This window comes from Tamandua tetradactyla, chromosome 6 (genome assembly GCF_023851605.1).
Source record: "Tamandua tetradactyla isolate mTamTet1 chromosome 6, mTamTet1.pri, whole genome shotgun sequence".
Lineage (NCBI taxonomy): Eukaryota > Metazoa > Chordata > Mammalia > Pilosa > Myrmecophagidae > Tamandua > Tamandua tetradactyla.
In genome coordinates, this window is record NC_135332.1 from 122622445 (window position 1) to 122646461 (window position 24017).

The 24017-nt window shown below is 37.7% G+C and overlaps 1 protein-coding gene and 1 long non-coding RNA gene across 7 annotated transcripts in view; one reads left to right on the top strand and one right to left on the bottom strand.

Moving 5' to 3' along the window:
- The window catches only part of IL7 (interleukin 7), a 31188-nt gene extending 23756 nt beyond the window's left edge, over window positions 1-7432 (bottom strand). Inside the window, exons 1-2 of one of the 2 annotated variants that reach the window (XM_077167053.1) lie at window positions 6779-7432; window positions 126-259 (exon numbers count right to left, since the gene is read on the bottom strand). In XM_077167053.1, the coding sequence (XP_077023168.1) occupies window positions 126-259; window positions 6779-6788 (144 nt within the window). In that variant the 5' untranslated portion in view covers window positions 6789-7432. Of the gene's footprint in view, window positions 1-125; window positions 399-6778 lie in introns of those variants that run through there. The other variant, XM_077167052.1, reaches the window with a different exon arrangement.
- Window positions 193-24017, top strand: part of LOC143688763 (uncharacterized) — a 92697-nt gene continuing 68872 nt past the window's right edge. Inside the window, exons 1-4 of one of the 5 annotated variants that reach the window (XR_013178274.1) lie at window positions 193-447; window positions 4629-4704; window positions 5460-5532; window positions 6276-7591. This is a non-coding gene — a long non-coding RNA (uncharacterized LOC143688763). Of the gene's footprint in view, window positions 448-478; window positions 500-4628; window positions 4705-5360; window positions 5533-6275; window positions 7592-24017 lie in introns of those variants that run through there. The other 4 variants (XR_013178273.1, XR_013178271.1, XR_013178275.1 and 1 more) reach the window with 4 other exon arrangements.

The following is a 24017-nucleotide window of genomic DNA, read 5'->3' on the forward strand; positions in this document are numbered from 1 at the left end:
TTCAGTTATTTTATTTTCTTGTCAAGGAATATAGAGATACTTGATTATAAAACTGTATTACAAAAGTTACAATTTCTATTTACCCCAGTGAGTGAAAATGTGAGGAAAACAAAACAAGCACATACCAATTCATTGATGCTGATCATTAGAACATTCTCATATTCTTTGCCTTCTCTACCTTGAATGTCACAATCAGATGATGCTATTGGCAACAGAACAAGGATCAGGGGAGGAATTCCAAAGATGTACCTAAAAGAAACTAAATTCAACATTAAATAAGAATGCGCTCAATGTTATAAGCCATTTTATATTTGGTTGTGGCATTTCAACTGGCCTGACCACGTATTTCTAACAATTTTTTTTAAATGCGTCTCAGCTTTTAGATAATGGAGGAGAACCCTAAAAACAACATTATGCAACAAAGTGGGCCACCATTCTGGAATTAAGGTTTCTTTAACTTTTTTATTTAGAAATTATTCTTGGGGGAAGTACATTATAGGTATGTAAAAGCAGAGACTATTTGGGTTTGAAAAGCATTCAAGGAGTGTAATGATGATTCATTCAGTTTGGACTTAGGATGAATATCCCTGTAAGAAAAGGCATTCAGAGAAACTATAGGTAAACAAACTACATGCTGTTGAAATTTTAGAATCTATGGCATGTGAATATGTATCAACGCAAAACTTGATGGAAGTCCATGTGTCCAGTTGCTTCCTTGCCAATATGGAGACAACAGTGTGTGTTTGTGTGTGTGTGTGGTGGGGGTATTTTCATGGTACTGCACTGTAATTATGTTCTTTCTCTCAATGGATCTTAAAGTGTTTACCTTTCTTAAAACTGTGACACAGATTACATTCATATTTTGGGGTTCCTCTTCCTATCTTTTCAGTACCTTTCTTCTTTATACTGAAGCCGAGTTTCTGAGTGCACAGAGGCCCATATTCTCTTCAGACACTTCTGTCAATACCTGAGTCTAGATTCTTGGCATATTAGAAAATTTCAATAAATAAATTCATACCACACTAGTGATTTATATGTTTTGTTTTGCTTGGTTTGGTTTGGTAGCTGCCCAATTAGGAGAAATTCTCTAATCAAAGAGAATGAAATTATAAGTGATGTATGTGATAATAATATTTGGGGATAAGGCTTAAAGCCTGGTTATATAGGGATCTCCTTCTTCATATGCCCTTACATGCCTCTAAGCGTGCATCTTGTTTGCATCTTCTTGTAAACTGAGTTATGTTGAAAAATTAGTATTTTTTCAATATTCTGTTCCAAATAAAATTTCTGTTTCAAATGAAGTTTAACAATATTGTTGGGTAGAAAACATTTCACTTGCATGTCTTCTCTGATTAAGAGTGTATAAACAACACTCCTTCAAGGAAGTAATATTGTGACTATAGCCTAAAGACTTAAATATATCATAAAGTTCCCTATACCATTTTAGTCTAATATATCACTATCTATCATATAAAATGTCAATAGTACTCTACAATACATTAGGTGCTATTAGTGACGTATTTTTTCCCAATTTATTTTACCTATTACCCACCCCATTATTTATTTTTGCCCATATTTTTTTACTCATTTGTCCATAGATAAAATTTATCCATTTGTCCTGGATAAAAGGAGTATCAGACACAAGGTTTTCACAATCACTACAGTCACACTGTAAGAGTTATATCGTTATACAATCATCTTCAAGAATAAAGGCTACTGGAACACAGCTCAACAGTTTCAGGTACTTCCCTCCAGTCACTCCAATACACCATAATTTTAAAAAAGGTTAACTATATAATGTATAAGAATAACCTCCAGGATAACCTCTCAACACTGTTTGAGATATCTCAACCGCTGAAATTTTATTTTATCTTATTTCTTTCTTCCCCTTTTTGGTCAAGAAGGCTTTCTCAATCCCATGATGCTGGGTCCTGGTGAATCCCAGGAATTCTGTCCCACATTGCAAGGAAGATTTTGATCCCTGGGAGTCATGCCACACTTGGAGGGGGACAGTGAGTTCACCTACTGAGTTGTCTTAGAGAGAGAGGCCACATCTGAGCAATAAAAAGCTTCTCTGGGGTGATTTTAGGCATAATTTCAAGTAGGCCTAGCTTTTCCTTTGCAGGAAAAAGTTTCATAGGGACAAACCCCAAGATTGAAAGCTCAGCCTATTGATTTGGTTGTACCCACTGCTTGTGAGAATATCAGAAATGCTCCAAATAGGGAAGTTATTTGACATATCCAGACCCACACAATATGCTTGACACTGTACTGAGAAGATAGACCAAAAGAAGCCCTTATCTCAGGGGGGTTTCCAGTGTACATAGGACATAGAAACATGCTCCTAGAAAGCCCAGTGCAGTGAGAGCGGTCACCACTGTGCCTGGACAATACCATGCAGACCTCTGAAGCAGGAAAGCCGGTCCTGGGGAAGATGTTTCCGAAGTGAATGCTCAGTCCCCCGAACATAAAATCATGGAGGTCCTCTTGAAAACTCCGTTCCACAGAAACGTCTTCAACATGTAATTTTAGGAATTCATGTTTCATCCAAATGATAAAATATTATACTACCGTAAAATATTTTAAATTTCATTCGCTCATAAATGTACATATGCTAGTGACACATATTTTTACAAATAGAGAGGCTGGATAGCAGATATGGGAAAAAAAAGTAAATCCTACCTCTCATCTTCATATGTTACCTTCTCTGCTGCTAAGTGTCTATATGCAGGACAATCAAGAATTCACTTAGGAAATTTATAATGATGATAATGCTAGTTACCTTTAAGTGCCAGGCATTGTTAGGTGCCTTATGCATATTATCTCTAATATCACAAAAATCTTGCAAGTTAATCTTTTTGTAACACAAAAAGTTCTAAACTGAACTTTTTGCCTCACCAGGATTTGATCAGGAAAGACTATAATCTATAATCTTTTGATAATCTATAATCACATTGGGAAGGCCCTTTCATGTAATAATGCAGGTTGTATCTCTCTACTACTGTTCCTTTATCCTGAAGCTCCTCAAATAATAATCACTTGCAAATCATTTACTCGGTTCTGATTTGTAATTAGATTGATGCCCATTGTATAGAAGCAAACTTCATTTTCTGTGTCATAGGTATCCAAAAGGTATAGTTTGAGAGGAGTAGACAGACAGTGCAAGAAAAGGTATACAGCATATAAGTTGAAATGAGCTTTAAGAAGAATATAACATAACTAAATACTAGAATGAAAAGATGATATTTCGAAAGTTCACTTTTTATGTTTTAATAAATTGTTTATTTTCCATGGGCACTGGTGATCATGTTTTCTTCATCCCAGTTTTTAGCAATTATTGTTCTCCAAATTCATTCAATTGGATGGTATTTTATGAATGGTTTCAAATGATGGTCTGGTGGAAAATTCATCTTGTCTTTTTGTATATATATATAACTAGCTTCTCAACTCTAAAGCATGATTTTCCCTGTTTGTGAAGAGAAGCTTTGTGGCTGCTGCTGTTGTTGAATAGGTTAGCTCTAGATAGACTAGGATAGGGCAAAGCTCAGAAGGTTTGGAGTACAGGCACTCGGAAATTTTATGTAGGTATGACAGTGGGTTGTGTGACTGAGTTTCTTTTAAGCTTCATTGACCTGATATCTAAAAATGAAAACTTTAGATTAAATGATCTTTTCAAGTCCTGTCCAGCTCTCTCACACTTTATTTCTAAGAATCCACATGGCCATCCAAATACAGAAACTCATTAGACTTGAAATTGCCTCACTGACAATGCTGCAAGCATGCCCAGAGCCTTGGACCCACATCTCATAGGTACCCAGCTCTCTCTTTAGTGCTCTGCAGTTTGGTCTGTAATTGAAGTCTTTTCCTCCACACACCACATAAGGGCAACATATTCAGACTCTTGTTTGAGGGTGCTTTCTCATTTAAGGGTGCAACTCTCGTTGAAGGTCAGAGTAGGAAAGGGACTCTGCTTTTCTTCTGTTTTGTATGCATTTGTTTCCAACTATCTAAATGAACCCCTACCCCCAACTCTCCATTAGGTTACAGAAAAGTCAAATGTAAGCAATAATCCAAGGCAAGTCTGGGTTTGTGGAACTGTCATTAGACCTCCCAAAGGGTTTGAGACTGGAGAATTTGTTTACAGTTGGGAATTTGGTTAAACCAGAAAAATGGTTAGCTAAAAGTTCCTGTTGGTTTTTAATTTAAGCCAAATAATACATTCAATCCTCAGCTACCTAAGTTATAGGGTCAAAATGAACATAAATAAATTAGTTTCTACAGTTCATCAAAAACCTCTCACTGGGCTTTAAGGCACGTAAATATTTATTAAATGTCCATTAAAACATTACATAGACCTGTTTTCACTGGGAATTAAAAGTAAACTGGTCAAAAAAATATCCAGGAAGGAATGGAAAACATTTGAATAGATAAGATGGCTTTAATAGGAATAATTAGTAAAATAACATGGGTGAATATATAAAAAGTGAAACCAATAAACAGTAAACAATCATGATATATTGTATGGAAATCAGCTTTTTAAGGTTATAGAAAATGTATCTGATTATATATTAGAAGCTCAATAATCTGCTACAACCGTCTTAAGATTAGACTATAAATTCTATCCACAGATCATATGATAAATTTCTGCAGCCATCCATGACATTGTGTGCAATATTCCAGTTAATTCCATAACCATTTTATGAGGTAAGTACTATTAAATTAATCACACTTAACAACTGAAGAGTCTGGGGCACAAATAGATTTTTTCCCACTTGTAATGCCTCTGATAAAATCCAGGATTTACATCCAGAAACTGAATTTGACTGCTTCCTTTAAAAATAACTATTTCTCTGTTGTCAGGGGAATGTAGTAAGTACTTCCAGGATGAGCTCCGAAACTCTGCCTCGTACACTCTTATGTCAGAAAAAAAGATACTAAATATTTGTTTTCATTACACTAGACTATGAGTCAGGAGTGTGACCAAAAGACAGTCTCACATGCAGAAGTGTGAATATGACATATAAATTGATCCTCTGGAATAATTTTCATTTTTAAGATATTTAGACAATGTTGTTTTTTAATTCTCCTTTATATCTGTTCAGTCTTTCTAATCTTTCTCTGTTGTCTGCTCTTTATTACTATCCCATTTTAAAGTCCTCAAATACGGTTTAATTTCTCAAACCAGACAGCACAATTGTAGGCCCTCAACTACTTCAACCCCAAAGCAAAGAAAAAAGGATAAGTATATCCCTATCTTTAAGTTTCTAGTGAAATCTTTTGGAACCAAATGCAGCAAGCCACTCATCATAATCATTATTATGAGAAGTTTAGAATTCTGGTATTGTTTGCTAATAACTTATGGTGTGTGATTAACATGGCCATTCTGAAAGAACTAAAGTCTCCTTATTGATAATGCATACTGTAACTTCCTTTGCTTCTGTTTTGCCTCTCCACTTTAGAAGTGATGCAAGGATTAGAACTGGAAGTCGTTCAGAAAGAAGTAATTGCAGGAGAACCATGGGCATTATAAAGGTATATGCCAATTTCTACTTTGATATGAAAGTCCTGGAAAGCACCCATTAGAAGTCTTCCATAATTTGTTGTTCTCTATACCTCTCCCCTCCTTTTCTTTAACTGATTTTGTATCCTTGCCTATGCCACTTTTTGATTCTTTAATACATATGAGAGGGGAGAGGGCCCTTTTGATTTAACGGAGTGGTGCGGAAGGCGCACAGACCAGCTTCAAAAGGAAGAACAGTCTATGCCTTCCCCCCACCCTCACTCTCCCCCACCCGTCTTTCTTCAGCTTGAGGAAGTACTTACTGTAAAACATTCCAAATTCCCTCAGCAGATCCTTTCCTCCACACATCCCCCCTCCACGCCCCCCTTTTTTTTTTCCAGTAAACTTTCTGACTCTTTACGTTGGCCAGATGTCTGCCAAGGAGTTTAGGTGGCCTCAACTCTGTCCTTGTCCATTTTAAATTCGAATTGTGCTCAAATAAAATATATTAAATCTCAGCAAGGGACTAGAATTTAGAGTCATGCCTATTTAATCCTGTCTCCACTAAGTAGCTCGCATATAGGAAAAAGCAAAAACTGAAAACTGGTCTTTCTTGTTACCAGCCTGAGGACTTGGATTCCCAGCAAAAGGCGTAGGGTACAGCCCCGGTTGGAAACTCCCAGCCTCACGGAGGGGTAAACGGGGTTTTCCAGGGACGTGTCCCTGTGGGGCTTAAAAGCGCGTCCCATGGGAGCTTTGCTTTCATTTCTCCAAGGGGTTCGGAGCTGCAAGAGCCCAGCTACTTGTTGATCCGGGGGCTCCCGGGGACGCCTGTGAGTAATGCGGCGCGGCCAGGAGTACGGGAAAAGCAGGGTGGATGCCGGGTTGACAGAGGACAGCGCCGGCTGGGGAAAGACCGGCAGACCCGCAGACAAGCAGACAAGACAGAGAGGCATTGGCTACCCCCGAGACACCGCTGCAGGCTCTCAGCGCTGAGCGGCGCGGAGGCTGCAGCACTCCGTCTCAAAGTAGAAAGCAGGCGCCAAGGACTGCTTCTCGCAGCCTGCCAGGCGCAGCAGCCCCAGGTGCAAGTGGCTAAAAGCCACGCTACAAAGGCGCTGCTGCCCGCTTCCCGTGGGTGAACCAGTGCTCTGGCAGGTCCAAAGTGCAAGGCCAAGCTGTTCCCGGACGCGCTTGGGCGCTGGGGCCGGCAGCGTGTTCCAGAGTCCCCGGCATGCCGGGCGCGCGTACCTGTGCGCCGGGGAGAGGCGCACTTACCATGGAACATGGTCTGCGGGAGGCGGGCGTAGTCATGATGACAGCAACAGCAGCAGGAGCAAGCTCTCACCGCCCATAGTCACTCGCAGGACCCTGGTCTTCCGCGGAGTTGCCGGGAGTCGCGGCCGGGCAGGGCCGGATCTGTAGCTGGGTTCCTCTCACCCACGCCGCGCCTGCTGTTTCATCCATCCCATGGGGGGCGGCACGTACCACGGTCTGGCTCTGAGCTTTGCCTTTTCCATAACTTCCGTGGAATAGGCCGGCAGTGCACTTTCAGTTTCTACTTTGCGCTTGGTCTCCAGGGTCAGTCTTCGGGTACATCAGGGGGGCGCCTTCACTCCCCCTTCTCCTTAGCACCTGTGTCTTCCTTTAGCGCTTCCTGTACCCTAGACCAGAACAGAGCAGGGCGCGAATTGCCAAAGCACCGCGGGAGAAAGGAGCTAACCCTTCTGAACCGGACGATTCGGGGCAAAAGACTTTCCAGATGACCTCTAGCCGCTTTGGCAATGTTTTAGGCGACTGGGACATAAAACCATCGGTTGCTAATATGTCCACGGAAGCCACAAATACGCAGAGCGCAAGCTGCTCAGTTGCAAACGGACGCGACGGGGGTGGTGGCGTAGCTCCTGCCGCGGATGTGGTGGACGATGCCAAGCCGTCTTGTAAAAAAGAGGAAGTGAAGAATGATGAAGATGGTCACGCCCTCTGCCCCTCCAACCTCTATAATCAGTCTCTTTCCAATCTGCCCTCTGGGCATGCACCTGCCCAGGTGTCACCTCAAAGAAAAATAATCCTGTGGGTTCATCTAATGTGGTAAGTGGCATATTTGGACCCAAGAATCAAGGCCCAAATTGAGTGGAGGGCCTGGAGACTGACTATAATAGCTCAGTGTCATGACTCCCACGTGTAGATTTGTCTAAATGGGCTCATAAATCAATCTATCCATTTTGACTGGTCGCTGATGTGTTATTTTGTTTTTGTTCCCTAGCCCTGAATTACCCATTTCCTGCTTTATTCAGTTTCTGATGTTCTGTAACTGTTGCCGTACCCCACTTAGAAGAAGATTGGGTAATGTAAAGTAAAAGTAATGAGTTAACATGTATCTAGCATTTACTCTTTGCCAGTCTTGTACTAAGCTTTTTACATTTATCATCTCATGCAAGACATGATGTGAGACAGGCGCATTTACTTCTGCACTTTACAGATGTGGGGACTGACTTTAAGTAACTTGCAAGAGCCTGGTAATAGCGGCACTTGGATTCAAACCAGCTGCATTGTGGTTCATTAATGAGCCCAGCTTTGAATCCTGTATCAGGGACCCTTATGAACAATGCAATAATGTAGAAATTGATGCCAGGAGGGAGACAACAGCAGTGTGATGGGCTCAGGAAAGGTTTCTGGAGTCTGTGACTTTTGTGTTGAGGCTTGAACAGGAATTAGCCTAGGGATGGTGAAGGGCATTCCAGATTCTGTTATAGGGTGATCAAAGGCCTGGTAAAAAGGAAGGAAAGGAGAAAGAGAAACAGAGTACAATGAATTAGAAAGTGAGCAAGAGTTGCTCAAGCCTGAAACTTCAATCCCTGGCTTCTCATTTGGTCTGACTTCCCACATCCACTCCACTGGCAAATCCTGTCAGTTCCACCTACAAAGTAAACCCAGAGACTAATCTGTCCACTCTGTCCTTTCCTACTGCTGTCACCCAAATGCAAACCATTATCTCCTGCAGGGGGCATTGCAGTGGCCTTCTAAGGGACCTCCGAACATTTACGCTTGTCCACTCCACCCCTCCGTTCTTCTCAGAGCAGCAGTGTATCTGATTATGCTTCCCACCCTCTGTGACTTCCTAGTGCATACCAGGCCTTCCAGGTCCTGCCTTCATCTGGGCCCTGCCACTCTCTCTGACCCACTGGCTTTTTCCTTCCCTGTACCCAGCTTACTTTCACTTAGAACACTAGCTGGCTTATGACCAAATAGTAACTCTTAATCAGTGATGGAGTGAGAGAGTGTGAGAATGCATGAATGAGAATGTGTGGGAAAGAGAATATGTGTGAAAGTAGAAGAGAGAGGATGAGAGAGGAAGAGAATGAGGAACACAAATGAGGTGGGGCGGGAGGAAGCCAAGTATTTTCATTTGACTGGCCCAGAGTGGAGGGTGGGAATTGGAGAAACATAAGGCTGGAATCTTTTTAAAAAAATTCTATAACAGAGGATGCCTAGGTTGATTATTTATTTATTTAAAATACCCCCACGGTAGCATTGAAGTCTGCAATTGCTCAAAGCCTGCACATGTTTTTAACTTTTCAAGGACAGAGTAAAGAGCATCCATCAGTAAGTTGTTCAGGAGGCAGTACTTCTTCCTTTTTGGTTCAATCACCATAAAACCTGATAGAATAAGAGCCTGTACTGAAGTGAATTTTTGGAAGCATGAAGGGAAATTATTCAGAGTTCTAAGGGAAGAAATGTAAATCATTCACTGAACTCTGATCCCAAATCTGAAATATATGCTTGAAGTAAATATTCATAAAGCTTTTGCAGTTTTTATGGTTCTGTGGAGAAGAACATATTCTAACTATATCAAGTTGCTATTCTTCTGTCTGTGAGATAAATAATCCCATATTGAAAACATGCTAATGTTTTATGATTAGAGAAATGCAGTGGTTACTATTATTTTCACTCATGGACTCAGGGAATTTGGTTTCTTACAAGAAACCAAAATAGTATCTATAATTTTATGAATTAAAATCAATAATTTTTTTTTAAAACAGTTTTATTAAGAAATCTTCAAGCACATACAGTCCATCTACAGGATACAATCAGTGGCTCACAATGCCATGACATAGTTGTGTATTCATTACTATGGTCATTTTGGAACATTTGCGTCACTCCAGAAAAAGAAATAAAAAGAATACAGAAAAACTTATATGTCTCATACCCCTTGCCCCTCAACACAAGCTGATAAAATCAATAAATTTTAAAAAGGAAAATAACATACTCAGAATGATGTAACGTAAAGTGGCAGGAAAAAATGAAAATAAAAAGATATATCACTTTAAAGAATGAGTAGTCAAAGATTAGCCATGTCCTTTTAAATGTATTATGACCTTTACTCAAATATAGTCAATTACTGATAACCCAGAATATTTCATGTATTACTTTATTGATTACTGATTATCTTAACTACTCTTTCCAACTTGATATGACCACTCTTTATAGTCTGAGATCTGAATTCTATCTACCATGGATATTTTCTGAAGTTCCTGTGCCTTAATTTTCCAGGGCCAACTTGTGTTTAGGACCCCACATTTGCTTTAATATTCTGCTGTCGCTGTGTTGAGATTTCTAATGATTTTTGAACAAGGGGTCTCATGTTTTCACTTTGTACTGGGACGTGCAAACTCTGCAGTTGATCATGCACACTCACACATATTTGACTACACATTGTGAATAGTAATAAATGCCTTCAATGTGTTTCAAGTCCGAGATAGAAAATAGATGTAAAATGCACAGTTTCAAGGATGAGATACTTTTGGAACATGGGGTTTAAGGTAGGCTGGCCCCATTTTTTATTTTGTAAAACTAGGGTCTGCAAAATGTTAATAAACCTGTCTAATGAAATAGGTATGTGGATAAGCTATAATAGTAAATCAGGTCTGTTAAATTTTAAAAAGCCTAAGCTTGGCAATTACATTTTGAATTTTATCATGTAACCACTGAGCATCTATTTATTTGATCAGGTTTTTGTTTTTACATTCCTGAATAAACCAAATCTTTAATGTAATGCTGAATCAAGTTGCTAATACTTAATTTAAATTTTTGCAGTTATATTCATAATTGAGATATATTTGTTCTTTATGTGATGTTCACCTGCATTTGGGCTATTTTCGTCAGGTTTTTCTGGCTTCATAAATGGAATCTGAAATTCTTCTTTTTTCTAAACTGCAACTGTTTTCTGAACTGTAACTGTTTGAGCATTATATGAGCCATTTGTTTCTGGAGAGCTGACCAGGGCTTACCAATAAAACCTAATTTCATGGGATGACCTTAAGGATAGGAGGAGACTGTCAGTTTGCAGCATTAAAAGAGTGAAAAGGTAAATATTTTTTTCTTGATAGCCATGTCAAAATAGCAGGAACCCTGCTGGAGATGTGTACATCAGCATATCAGTGACAGCAGGAACCATGGAAATGAATGAAATTACCCAACCTGCTTGTTAGAAGAGAGAAGAAAAGACTGCCAATGCCAGGGGAATCCTTAAGATGCTGGCATTAAGGAGTAGATGGAGAAATGGACACCCACCAACAAAATCGACAAATAGTGGACAACAGCATAGGAGGTTTGAGTAGACCAGTGTCCCAGAAGACAAAGGAGGATAGAATTTCAAAATAAATTGAGTAGTCAGTATTTCTAGATGTCACAAAGAGGTTGAGCAAGAAGATCGAAAAGTGTGTCCACTGAGTTTGTCAATTAAGAGATTGTCCATATTCCTCATGAGAAAAGTTTCAGAAGACTCCTGTGGAGAAGCAAGATTCCAGTTGGGGGGGGGGGGGGCCCAGAGAGAAAGAAAATAAAGAGAGATGTTTGGTAGTGCTAAAATGAATAGGGTGAGGACTTGAAAGGCATGCAACATAAAAGGCAAGTTTCAAGTATGGGAAGGACATGAGCATATTTATATATTAATAGATAAAATTAGATTCTTTGTAAGTGGGAAAGATGAAACCAAGAAGCTCAAGATATCTGATTTCTTTTTTATTTAGTCTCTTCATTTTTCCCTTCTTTTCCATTTCAGTCTTTAAATTCTATAATTCGACACAACCCAAGTCCACTATAAAGCTTGTGCCTAATTATATACTCCTTATGGAAAGTCTACACTCACTTGTATACTTCCAGTTTGCGTACGGGCTTGTCTACAGAGAAATCGAATTTTTCCCAAGTCACCTTTCAGCGGAAGAAGCTGTAGCTTGTCTAGGTTACATTTGGCAACTTTTGTATATTAATGTATGTGTTTGGTGGTATGCTGTCCATGAGCTTACAACAATGACTCATCCCCAGAGAGTAATTGGACAATATTAATGGGATATGTCCAGGGATTTTAAAGCAATAATGTGAAATATTTTTTTCATTTTCTTTATGTAGCTTGAATGAGGAAAATGTTCATAGTATAATCTTCTTTAATTAATCTTCTATAAAGGCAGTGCTTAAAAGCACAGTTCCTCCAAAATGTAGCATACCAAAGATAAATCTGATCAAATTACAGGCTCGACCCAAGTCTAACTTGAGGGAAAGGGAGGTATCACACTGCACATCTGGACTTACTGGGTCCCCAGGCAGCAGGTGCTCCAAGTAAACCTGTGTTAACATCCAGAGATGTTACTGTACCAACTACTGATTGACATCTAAGTTTCTGGCTGGGCTTGACAAAATTATTTTATTTAATGTACATTTAAACTTCTCTTCCTAGTATGAGGGACTAGCTGTCCTTATTTAAACCCTTTTCTTGTTAGTTTAGAAAATTTGTCCAGCCTACCTCTCCTTCAGGCAAGCCCAATTTGTCCCAGTACATTTGAACTGTGATTGAATTTTCAGAACATCCATTAACTAGTATAGGACATGGGATGATTAAGTGTGTTGGGTGAGAAGTAAACTGAGTGGCAAGGTCACAAAAGCATTTTTGTGGGGTCTTCTAATTGCAATTTGGGGAGCACAGATTCAGATAGTAACCCAAATAGTGTCCTGTTTGGGAGCTTCCAAACCAGCGTGTAGTTTGTTTTTTTTTTTAAGATGATTACATAAGTTGTTTGTCAAGAATTATGATTAGTGGTATACAGGGCATTCCAAATGTCTTTTAAGTTAGTTTATTGATTTATTTATTTTCAAGCCCTTAGCCATGGTAACTCTAATTTGTTTTATTTGTTTTCACATTTCCCCCTTTTGATTAGGATCTTTCTCTGAAAAGATCTCTGATTAACATTTGGCATTAATCCTTTGGTGCCAGGGAGGCTCGTCCCTGGGAGTCATGCCCCACATAGGAGGGAAGATTGCATGTTTTTATCTGTGGAGTTTGGCTTAAAGTGGCCACATTTGAAACGCAAATAGGTTTTCAAGGGTTGACGCTTAGGTATTACTTATAGTTAAGCTTAGCATCATCCTATGTTTTATAAGTACAAACTTTAACATTAAGCATCTGGTACATTAGCATGGCTCAGAAAGGTAGTTGCAGCCACTATGCTGGAGAAGAGATGAGTAAGAAACATAATAATGATTATAATAAAAAAAGATTGTGGTATGAGGGTAATTCTGTGGTAGAATTCTTGCCTGCCATGCGAGAGACTGGGGTTCAATTCACGGCCCATGCACTTCCCAAATAAACAAATAAACCAAGGAAACAAAGAAGCAAAATTCAAGAAATTGTGCTGCAATACCATGGAAAAAGAATGAAATGTGACCTCACAATACAGCATACAAAAAAAATAAATAAATACAATTAGCAAGGTTTAAGGTACACTGTGGATTTTGTCACCTCAAGATCCAAAATTCAGTCAGCATCATTTTCAGTATGATATTCCAGTTATAATTTTGGTTATATAACCAGCCTCTCCAATTGTGTCCTGTTAACAAGGAGAACATTTTCTTATTGAATGCATGCAAATAATTATATTTCCATGAAAATAAAAATATTCATTAAGAGTTTCCTAATTTAAGGGGAAAGAAAAAAGATAAATGTTTTATGAGTTACAGCTAGCTTAAAGGAAATGCAAAAGAGATTCCTTATATGTAAAAAAGAAAACATTAAAACATTAGCAATATTTCAAACAAATCTGTAATTATTTTTTATCAATTCATCCAGTCCTAAGTAATTCTTTTTCCACTCAATCTTGTGTTAACAATTTCGTGAACCCATCAGCTTCCCACTAGATTTCTGGAAATTCTGAGTCAGTCCCATGGTGTGGTCTTAAAGATCTTTAAGCAATGTAAGTAGAAGCTCATGCCCAGAGTACCTGGCAGAGTCCTTTCCACAGGTCTCTGAGACAGTATTTTTGCTGCTGTTGTTGAAGATAAAGCACTCTGACCTGTAGCTAATTGCACGTGTTTTCAGGAAGACGTCAGAATAAAACAAAAAATGTTCTGTGGTTACAAAATAAATATTTAAGACATAAAGACAAAGAATGGCTATGGTTAACTTTTTACTGTTTATTAAAAGTGAAAGATATAATGAGAGTTCACAATAAAATAGTGCTTTTGAGAAGGAAAATTGATTGTGGCATGTAAAGTATTTTTAAGAATAACTGAAATTATGTCTGATAATATCATACTGTTGTCTCAGGCAGTTCAATACTAGGACATCTTATGAAGACATTGACATATCTTCAGAAACGTTATATTATTTCTGGAATATGTATTAATAACATTTTATTTACATAAATCCAACTTATAGATGGCTAGAAAATCCTTTCTAATTTGACAACATTTCCCATGCAATTCATAACATATCAAATAAACCTAAAATCTAGCACTTTTTTTTTTTACAAAGTGAAAGAGAAGATTCTGAAAACTTCCAAGGACAGTTTGAAATTTTAAAGACATCATTTAGTGTTTGATTTGAGAAGACAAATTGTTAAAAATTGTCAGGAGGTTTGAACACTTGATGACAAAAAGCTCTTGTTTTTGTTGTTTTTTATTCCCTCAAAAATGAGGACTAGTTTTACTTTTTTAAGACAATCAAGGATATGATAAAGTTAGCAAAAAATACCAAAAAGCTATTCTGATAAAACAGACTCTTTACCTTTTACACAGATTAAAAAAATCCTTACGACCTCTAAAAACAGACTAATAATCCAAGAAAACTTTATCATTTTTTTTTTTTTTTTTTTTTTTTTTTTTTTTTTTTTTAAAGGAAAGACAGAGAGAAGGAAGGAAGGATAGAAGGAAGAAAGGGAAACATTTTTAAACATTTTCTTGTTTTATTGTATTCTGTTTCTCCGTTTTTGTTACATGGGCTGGGGCCGGGAATCGAACCAAGGTCCTCCGGCATAGCAGGCAAGCACTTTGCCCGCTGAGCCACCGCGGCCCAAACTTTATCATTTTAATAAAAAGAAAACCAAATTGTAGTTTTGCATCAATATACTATTTAATATTAGGACTTTTAAAAATTTTATAGACAGATCCATCAAACCTTATCCAACTTCAACTATAAGAAATAAAATTTATTTTCTACAAACCTTTCATAACTTTCCATATGTGTTCAATTTTTTGTCCTACATTTCTCCTTTCTGATTCGTTAACAACTAGTCATTTTATTTTAGGACAAAACTTTTCTCTTTTCTCTTAATAAAACACATCCTGTATACCTTATATACATAAGTAACCAAAATGATTTTGGAAACCTGCTTTCATTATGACATCTTGCAAAACACAGTTGCTTATCAAAATAAAACTTGGCAGAATAATGATTCAACTTGGTCAAATGCAAAATTATATATACCTTTTTTCATTTTAAACATCTAGTAGATATAATATTAGCTTATCTGATAAGTAAACCTGTATATGTTCAGGGACACTATCTCAACAAATGCATGCCTTTTTTCTCCCCTTTAAAAGCAGATTTTTTAAAAAGGCAGATAAAAATATTACTGTTTATTGCAGTATAGATAGCTGTTTTCCTTTCTATTTCATCCCCTGGATTTATTATTATTATTTTTTAAACAGAGGAGTGATGTGATTTGTATTATTTTTAACTTTTTTTATTGTATATTATAACATATATACAAAGCAAAGAAATAAAAAAGCAATAGTTTTCAAAGCACTCTTAAACAAGTGTTTATAGGACAGATCCCAGAGTTTGTCATGGGCTGCCATGTGATCTTCTGATATTTTTCCTTCTAGGTGCTCTAGAATATAGGAGGCTAGAGGGCTTAAATACTTTTTTATCATCAATATGGACTTTTTTTCCTTTTTTTTTTGTGAACAATAACATATATACAAAAAAGCTATACATTTCAAAGCACAGCACCACAGTTAGTTATAGAACATATGTCAGACTTTGACATGGGTTACAATTACACAATTTTAGGTTTTTACTTCTAGCTGCTCTAAGATACTGGAGACTAAAAGAGATATCAATTTATTGATTCATATTTCATATACATTTGTTAAGACCCATCTTCTATATATAATTCCACCATCACCTTTGATCTTTCCATACCTCTATTTAGGTGTGTTTGGGCTATGGCAATCAAATTTTTTATATTGGAAAGGTCTGTCACTACTATGGGGTAGGGAGATGGAACTATCTGATGTTCTGGAAAGGCTGGGCTAGGTTTCAGTACTTATCTGGACCAGGGACCTATCTGGAGGTTGTAGGTTTCTGGAAAGTTACTCTAGTATCTGGAACCCTTGTGGAATCTTATATATTGCCCTAGGTGTTCTTTAGGATTGGCTGGAATGGTCCTGGTTGGGGGTGGTCAGGTTATGGTAGGTAGCAAGAGTGACCTCCAGAGTAGCCTCTCAACTCTATTTGAACTCTCTCTGCCACTAATACTTTATTAATTACACTTCTTTTCCCCTTTTTGGTCAGGATGTAATTGTGGATTCCATGGTGCCAGGTCTGAATTCATCCCTTTGAGTCCTCTCCCATGTCACCAGGGAGACTTCCACTCCTGGATGTCATGTCACATGTAGGGGGGAGGGCAATGATTTCACTTGCAGAATTGGGCTTAGAGAGACTGGGGCCACATCTGAGCAACAGCACAGGTCCTTCAGAAGTAAATCTTAGGCATGCTGGTAGGTAGTCTAGGCTTCTCCGCTACCTACATAATTTCACAAGAGTAAGCCTCACGATCGAGGGCATGGCCTATTGATTTGGATATCCCTTAAGTTTGTCACAGTATCAGGGGATTCCCCAATGGTAAGGTTTAATTGTTCCATATTCTTTCTCCCCTCCTTCAGGGGACTTTGCCAATACTTTTTTATTATCTGCTTAATGTACTCCAGGATGTTTCCAGGCATTACAATAATCTATACAGGATAAAAGGACCACTTTCTTATTCTGTGCTTCCAGTGTTTCAGTTGTTCAAATGAGCTACACTGATGGGTTGAATTAGATTATGCACCACAGAAAACTTCAGTTCCAGATCAAATAAACCTTTCTTCCATTGGTTTAAAAGAGTATGGTTCTAAAATATAGACACTGTCTTCCTTACCCCTATGTTCTGAATTACTTTAAACCCAGTGTGTTCAGTTTCATTCTTATCTCTAAATATCAGGTTGTATATAAAACAGCCTCCCAAAATCCAGAAATAATAATCACCACTCTGGACTTAATGTGTCTGCTCTAAAAACTTACATTCTAGGCCCCTGTTTTTTTACAAGCATTTTCTAAAGGTGACCATACCATTGGTGTTTTTTTGTTCCTGGCTTATTTTGTCTCACCAAATGTCCCACATGTTCATTCACACCGTTGTATGCCTCACGACATTGTCTATTTTTGTAGCAGCGCAATCATCATTCATAAGTATACACCATCATTTGCCAATCTACTCTGTCAGTGCATCCTTCAGCTACCTGCATTCATCGGGCATCATGTAGAGGGCCCAAAGTCCATAGTTCATCAACATTCTCAATTTTAGATAATTTCATTGTTCCCAAGAGACAGAAAACCAATAAATACACCCTTGCCAAATAGGAAATCTAAATCTCCTCATAATTCTTGTCCATCACCCCATTATTTACCTCTGCTGTTGCTGTGATAGTGCTGGTGGTTTCTTTTTGAACATAGCTCATTGCATGCAATAGCAGTTTCCCCCTGTACCCTGGACTTAAACACTCTTTGTACAAGAATCATATCTTTGAAGTAATTCTTATGAGAACTCATTCATATTTCTAGTGTGAATCCATGGGACATGTAGGTCTATACAACCCCTTTCAATTTTGTTCATCTTCAATAAGGTAATATTACTTCTAGACCCACTAGAGAATCACCTTTGCTCCTATCTATTCCCTTACATTGGAATTCAACCTCATTAGCTAACAGTTCACCCATTTCTAGCTTCTATGTATCTCTAAGTCCCCTATAGTCTTTATTATAAGCCTCTGATTATACCTTGATGCTGGTCGTAAAATTGGAATCATACAGTATCTATCCTTATGTGTCTGACTAATTTCACTCAGCATTATATCCTCAAGGCTCATCCAACTTGTCATGTGCTTAGGACGTCATTTTGTCTTACTGCTGCATAATATTCCATTGTATGTATATACCACATGTTGTTGATCCACTCATCTATTGATGGGCATTTGGCTTGTTTCCATCTTTTGGCGATTGTGAATAATGCTGCTATGAACATTGGTGTGCAAATGTCCGTTTGTGTCGTTGCTTTCAGCTCTTCTGGGTATATACCAAGTAGTGCTATTGCTGGGTCATAGGGCAACTCAATATTTAGTTTCCTAAGGAACCACCAGTCTTCTATAGGAGCTAACCATTGTACATTCCCACCAACTGTGCAAAAGTGTCCCAGTTTCTCCACATCCTCTCCAACATTTACAGTTTCCTGCTTGTTTAGTCACAGCCATTCTTATAGGTGTGAGGTGGTATCTCATTGTTGTCTTGATCTACATTTCCCTTATAGCCAATGAAAATAAATATCCCTACATGTGCTTCTCAGCCATCTGTATTTGCTCTTCAGAAAAATGCCTATTCACATCTTTGGCCCATTTTATAACTGGGTTGTTTGTTCTTTTGTTGTTGAGTTGTATGGTTTCTCTGAATATACAGGAAATTAACCTGTATATACAGGAAATCAAGCCTTTGTCTGATATGTGATTTCCAAATATGTTCTTCCATTGAGTGTGCTGCCTCTTCACCTTTTTGACAAAGTCTTTTGAGGTGCAAAAGCATTTGATTTTGAGGAATTCCCATTTATCTATTTTTTCTTTTGTTGCTTGTGCTTTGGGTGTAAAGTTTAGGAAGCTACCTCCTATTACTAGGTCTTGAAGATGTTTCCCTACATTTTCTTCTAGAAGCTTTGTGGTGCTAGTTCTTATATTTACGTATTTGATCTACCTTGAGTTAATTTTTGTGTAGGGTATAAGATAGGGGTCCTCTTTCATTCTTTTGGCTATTGATATCCTGTTCTTCCATACCCAGTTATTGAAAAGACTCTTTTGGCCCAGTTCATAGGATTTGGGTGCCTTGTCAAAAATCATTTGACCAAGATTTGGTGGTCTATTTCTACACTATCCATTTATTTTTTATTTTTTTGGCTTTTAAAAAGGGGAATTTATTAAGTTGCAAGTTTACAGTTCTACAGCTATACAAATAACCAAATTAGGTCAAGGCTATGAAAATGTCCAATCTAAGACATCCAAGAAAAAATACTTTGCTTCAAGAATACTGTCAGGATTTTTTCTCAACTGGGAAAGACACATGGCAAACATGGCGAATTCTGCTAGTTTTCTCTCTAGGCTTCTTGTTTCATGAAGCTCCCTGGGGGTGCTTTCCTTCTTCATCTCCAGAGATCTCTGGATGCGTGGGCTCTAAAGTTTTTTTTCCCAAAATGGTTCCTTCTTAAAGAGCTCCAGTAAGCAACCCCACCTTGAATGGGTGGAGACACATCTCCATGGAAACCATCTAATCAAAAGTTACCACCCACAATTGGGTGGGTCACATCACCATGGGAACAAAAAAAAAGAACTCCCACCCAGCAATATTGAATGAGGATTAAAGGAAATGGCTTTTCAGGGGTGCACCACAGATTCAAACTGGCAACAAGTATGATTTCCTTTATTTCAACTTTAAACACATTTAGTTGAGAAAGTCAACTAAAAGTTTAAGAAATCGTAGTGTTATCATATATTTGCATTATCCATTTGATTCCATTGGTCAATGCTTCTGTCTTTGTGCCAGTATCATGCTGTTTTGACCATAAGTTATAAAGTCAGGGAGTGTTAATCTTCCCACTTCGTTCTTTTTTAGGATGCTTTTAGTTATTTGGATCTCTTTCCCTTCCAGATGAATGTGGTATAGCTTTTCCAAATCTTCAAAGTATGTTGTTGGAATTTTGATTGGTACTGTGTTGAAATTGTAGATCAATTTGGGGAGAATTGACATCTTAACTGTATTTGGCCTTCCTATTCATGAGCAGGGAATGCCTTTCCACCTATTTAGATCCCCTTTGATTTCTTTCAGCAATGTTATGCAGTTTTCTAGGTACAAGTCATGTCCCTAGTTAAGTTCATTTCGAAATATTTGATTCTTTTAGTTGTTTTTTTTTTTTTAAATGGAATTTTGCCTTAAATGTCTCCTCAGCTAGGTCATTGCTTGCATGCAGAAATGTTACTGATTTTTGCACATTAATTTTATATCCCACCACCTTGCTGAATTTATTTATTAGCTCAAGTAACTTTGCTGTAGATTTCACAGGATCTTCCAAGTATAGCATCATATCATCTGTAAATAAGGAGAGTTTTACGTCTACCCTTTATTCCTTTGTCCTGCATGATTGCTCTAACTAGAACTTCTAGCACAGTGCTGAATAATAGTGGTGACAGTGGACATCCTTGTCTTGTACCTGATCTTAGGGGTAGGCTTTCAGTCTCTTTCTCCTTTGAGTACGATGTTGACTATCGGTTTTTCAAATATTCCCTTTATCTTATTGAGGTAGTTACCTTTGATTCTTATCTTTTGGAGTGTTTTTGTCAGAAAAGGATGCTGAATACTTTTTCAGCATCAATCAAGATGACCATGTGATTTTTTCCTTTTGATTTGTTAATGTGCTGTATTACATTAATTGATTTTCTTAAGTTGAACCATCCTTGCATTCCTGGTATAAGCCCCACTTGGTCATGGTATATAATTCCTTTAATGTGCTATTGGATTCTATTTGCTAATATTTTATTGAGAATTTTTGCATCTATGTTCATTAGGGAGATTGTCCTGTAGTTATCCTTTCTTATAGCATCTTTACCCAGTTTTGGTATTAAAATGATATTAGCTTCATAAAATGAGTTAGGTAGAGTTCCTAACTGAGGTAGAGTTTTTCCTCAGTTGTTTGGAAATGTTTGAGCAAGATTGATGTTAGCTCTTTCCTGTGAAGCCATCTGGACCCGAGCTTTCCTTTGTAGGAAGATTTTGATGACTGATTGAATCTCTTTACTTTGTGATTGGTTTGTTGAGATCTTCTATTTCTTCCTGAATCAGTGTAGCTGGTTTGTGTGTCTACAGGGATTTTTCCATTTCATCTAAGTTGTCTAGTTTGTTGGCATATAGTTGTCCATAGTATTCTCTTATGATTTCTTTTATATCTTCAGGCTTTCTGGTAACACACACCTTCTCATTTCTGATTTTGTTTATTTGCATCCTCTCTCTTTTTTTCATTGTCTGTCTTGCTAGTGGCCCATGAATTTTATTGATTTTCTCAAAGAACCAACTTTTGGATTTATTGATTCTTTCTATTGTTCTTTTATTCTCCCATTCATTTACCTCTGCTTTAATCTTTGTTATTTCTCTTCTTCTATTTGGTTTGGGGTTTGTTTGTTGTTCTTTTTCAAATTCCTCCAAGTTTGCTGTTAGGTCCTCAATTTTTGCTCTTTCTGATTTTTTAATATAGGCATTTAGGGCAATAAATCTCCCTCTCAGCACAGGCTTTGCCACATCCCATAATTTCTGATAATTTGTCTTCTCATTTTCATTCATCTCCAGATAGCTACTGATATCTTTAGCAGTTTCTTCTTTGACCCACTGGTTGTTTAAGAGTGTGTAATTTAATCTCCATATATTTGTGAATGTGCTCATTCTTTAGTGATTATTGAGATTCAGCTTCATCCCATTGTGATCAGAGAAAGTGCTTTGAATAATTTCAATATTTTTAAATTTATAAAGACCTGTTTTGTGCCCCAGCATATGTATCCTGGAGAAAGTTCTGTGAGCACAGGAGAAGTATGTATAACCTTGTGCTTTGGGGAGCAATGACATATATATATCTGTTAGGTCTAATTCATTTATCAAGTTATTTAACTTCTCTGTTTCCTTGTTGATCTTCTGTCTGGTTGTTCTATCTATAGAGGAGAGTTGTGTATTGAAGTCTCCTACTACTATTGTTGAAACATCTATCACTCCCTTCAGTTTTGCCAATGTCTGTCTCATGTACTTTGGAGTGCCTTGATTGGGAGGATAAACATCTATGATTGTTATATCTTCTTGGTGAATTGACCCTTTAATTAGTATATAGTGTCCTTCTTTGTCTCTTATGATGTTTTTACATTTAAAGTCTATTTTGTCCGATATTAGTATAGCTGCTCTTGCTTTCTTTTGGTTAAAACTTACATGGAAAATCTTTTTTAATCCTTTCACTTTCAATCTATTTGTATCCTTGTGTCTAAGATGAGTCTCTTGTAAGCAGCATATAGCTGGATTATGTTTCTTAATCCATTCTGCCAGTCTGTATCTTTTAACTGGTAAATTTAGTCCCTTAACATTCAAAGTTATATACTGAAAAGGCATTTCTTGATTCCAACATCTTATCTTTTTTATTTTATTTGTCAGATCTATATATACTTTTCCCTCTTTCTCGTTGTATTCTTTAAATTACCTTTAGTGGTACTCTTCAATTCTGTGCCCTCCTCCAGACCTCCCTCTCCTGTCTATTCTTTTCAGCTGGCAGAGCTCCTTTTAGTATTTCTTACAGGGCCAGTCTCTTGTTGAGAAATTCTTTCAGAGTTCTTTGTCTGTGAAAACTTCAATCTCTCCCTCAGTTTTGAAGGGCAATTTGTCTGGGTACAGAATTCTTGGCTGGAAGTCTTTCTCCTTTAGAATCTTGAATATATGGTACCTCTGCCTTCTCACCTCCAGGGTGCTAGTTGAGTAGTCTGAACTCAGTCTTATTTGGTTCCCCTTGTATGTAGTAGATTGTTTTTCTCATGCTGCTTTCAGGATTTTCTGCTTCTCATCAACATTTGCCAAACTGATTAGTATGTACCTTGGGGAAGGCCTATTTGGATTTATTCTGTTTGGAGTTCATTGGGTGTTCTAGCTGCTAGCTGCTGGAACAGAGACAGAATGGCTTTTAAAAAGGGGGATTTAATAAGTTGCTAGTTTACAGTTCTAAGGCCAAGAAAATGTCCCAATTACAACAAGTCTATAGAAATGTCCAATCAGAGGCATCCAGGGAAAGATACCCTGGTTCAAGAAGGCCAATAAAGTTCAAGGTTTCTCTCTAGTGAGAAGGCACATGGCGGACACAGTCACAGTTTTTCTCTCATCTGGAAGGGCACATGGTGAACATGGCATCAACTGCTAGCTTCTTCTCCTGGCTTCCTCTTTCATGAAGCTCCCCAGGAGGCATTTTCCTTCTTTATCTCCATAGGTCACTGGCTGGTGGACTTCTGCTTCTCGTGGTTATGTTATTCTGCTCTGCTCTCTCTGAATCTCCTATTCTCCAAAATGTTTCCCCTTTTTTAGACTTCAGAAACTAATCAAGACCCACCCAAATGGATGCAGACATGTCTCACTAAATCTAGCTTAACAACCACTCTTAATTCACATCTATGGGGAGATGATCTAGTTTCAAACATGCAATACTGAATAGGGATTAAAAGAAATGGCTGCCTTTACAAAACGGGATTAGGATTAAAACATGGCTTTTCTAGTGTACAAACATCATTTCAGACCAGCACATTGGGCTTCTTTGATTTCTATATTTGTGTCCTTAATGGGAGTTGGGAAGTTTCCCCCAATTATATCCTCAACTACTCTTCCTAGCCCTTTACTCCTCTCTTCTCCTTCTGGGACATCAGTGATTCTTATATTTGTGCCCTTTGTTTTGTCTATTGTTTCCCTGAGTTCCCATTCAATTTTTCCATTTTTGCCATTTGCTGTTTTGAGTCTTCAAAGTTAATTATCCTGTCCTCTCTATCACTTTATTCTTTCTTCTGTCTCTTCAAATCTGGTGTTGTGTATGGTTGTGTATGGTGCTCTAGTATGGTTTTTATTTGTTCAACAGTCTTTAATCTCTGTGATTTCCACTATTTTTCTATTTATCCTTTCAAATTCCTCTTTGTGCTCTTCTACTGTCTTCTTGATCTCCTTTATGTCACTTGCTATCTCACTTATTTTATTAAGTAGAGTTGTATGAATATCTTTGATTAGTTCCAACATCTGTGTCTCCTCTGGTGTTTTGATTTGGTCATTACACAGGGCTATATCTCCATTGTGATGTGCTTAGTGATCTTCTGCTGTCTTCATGGCATG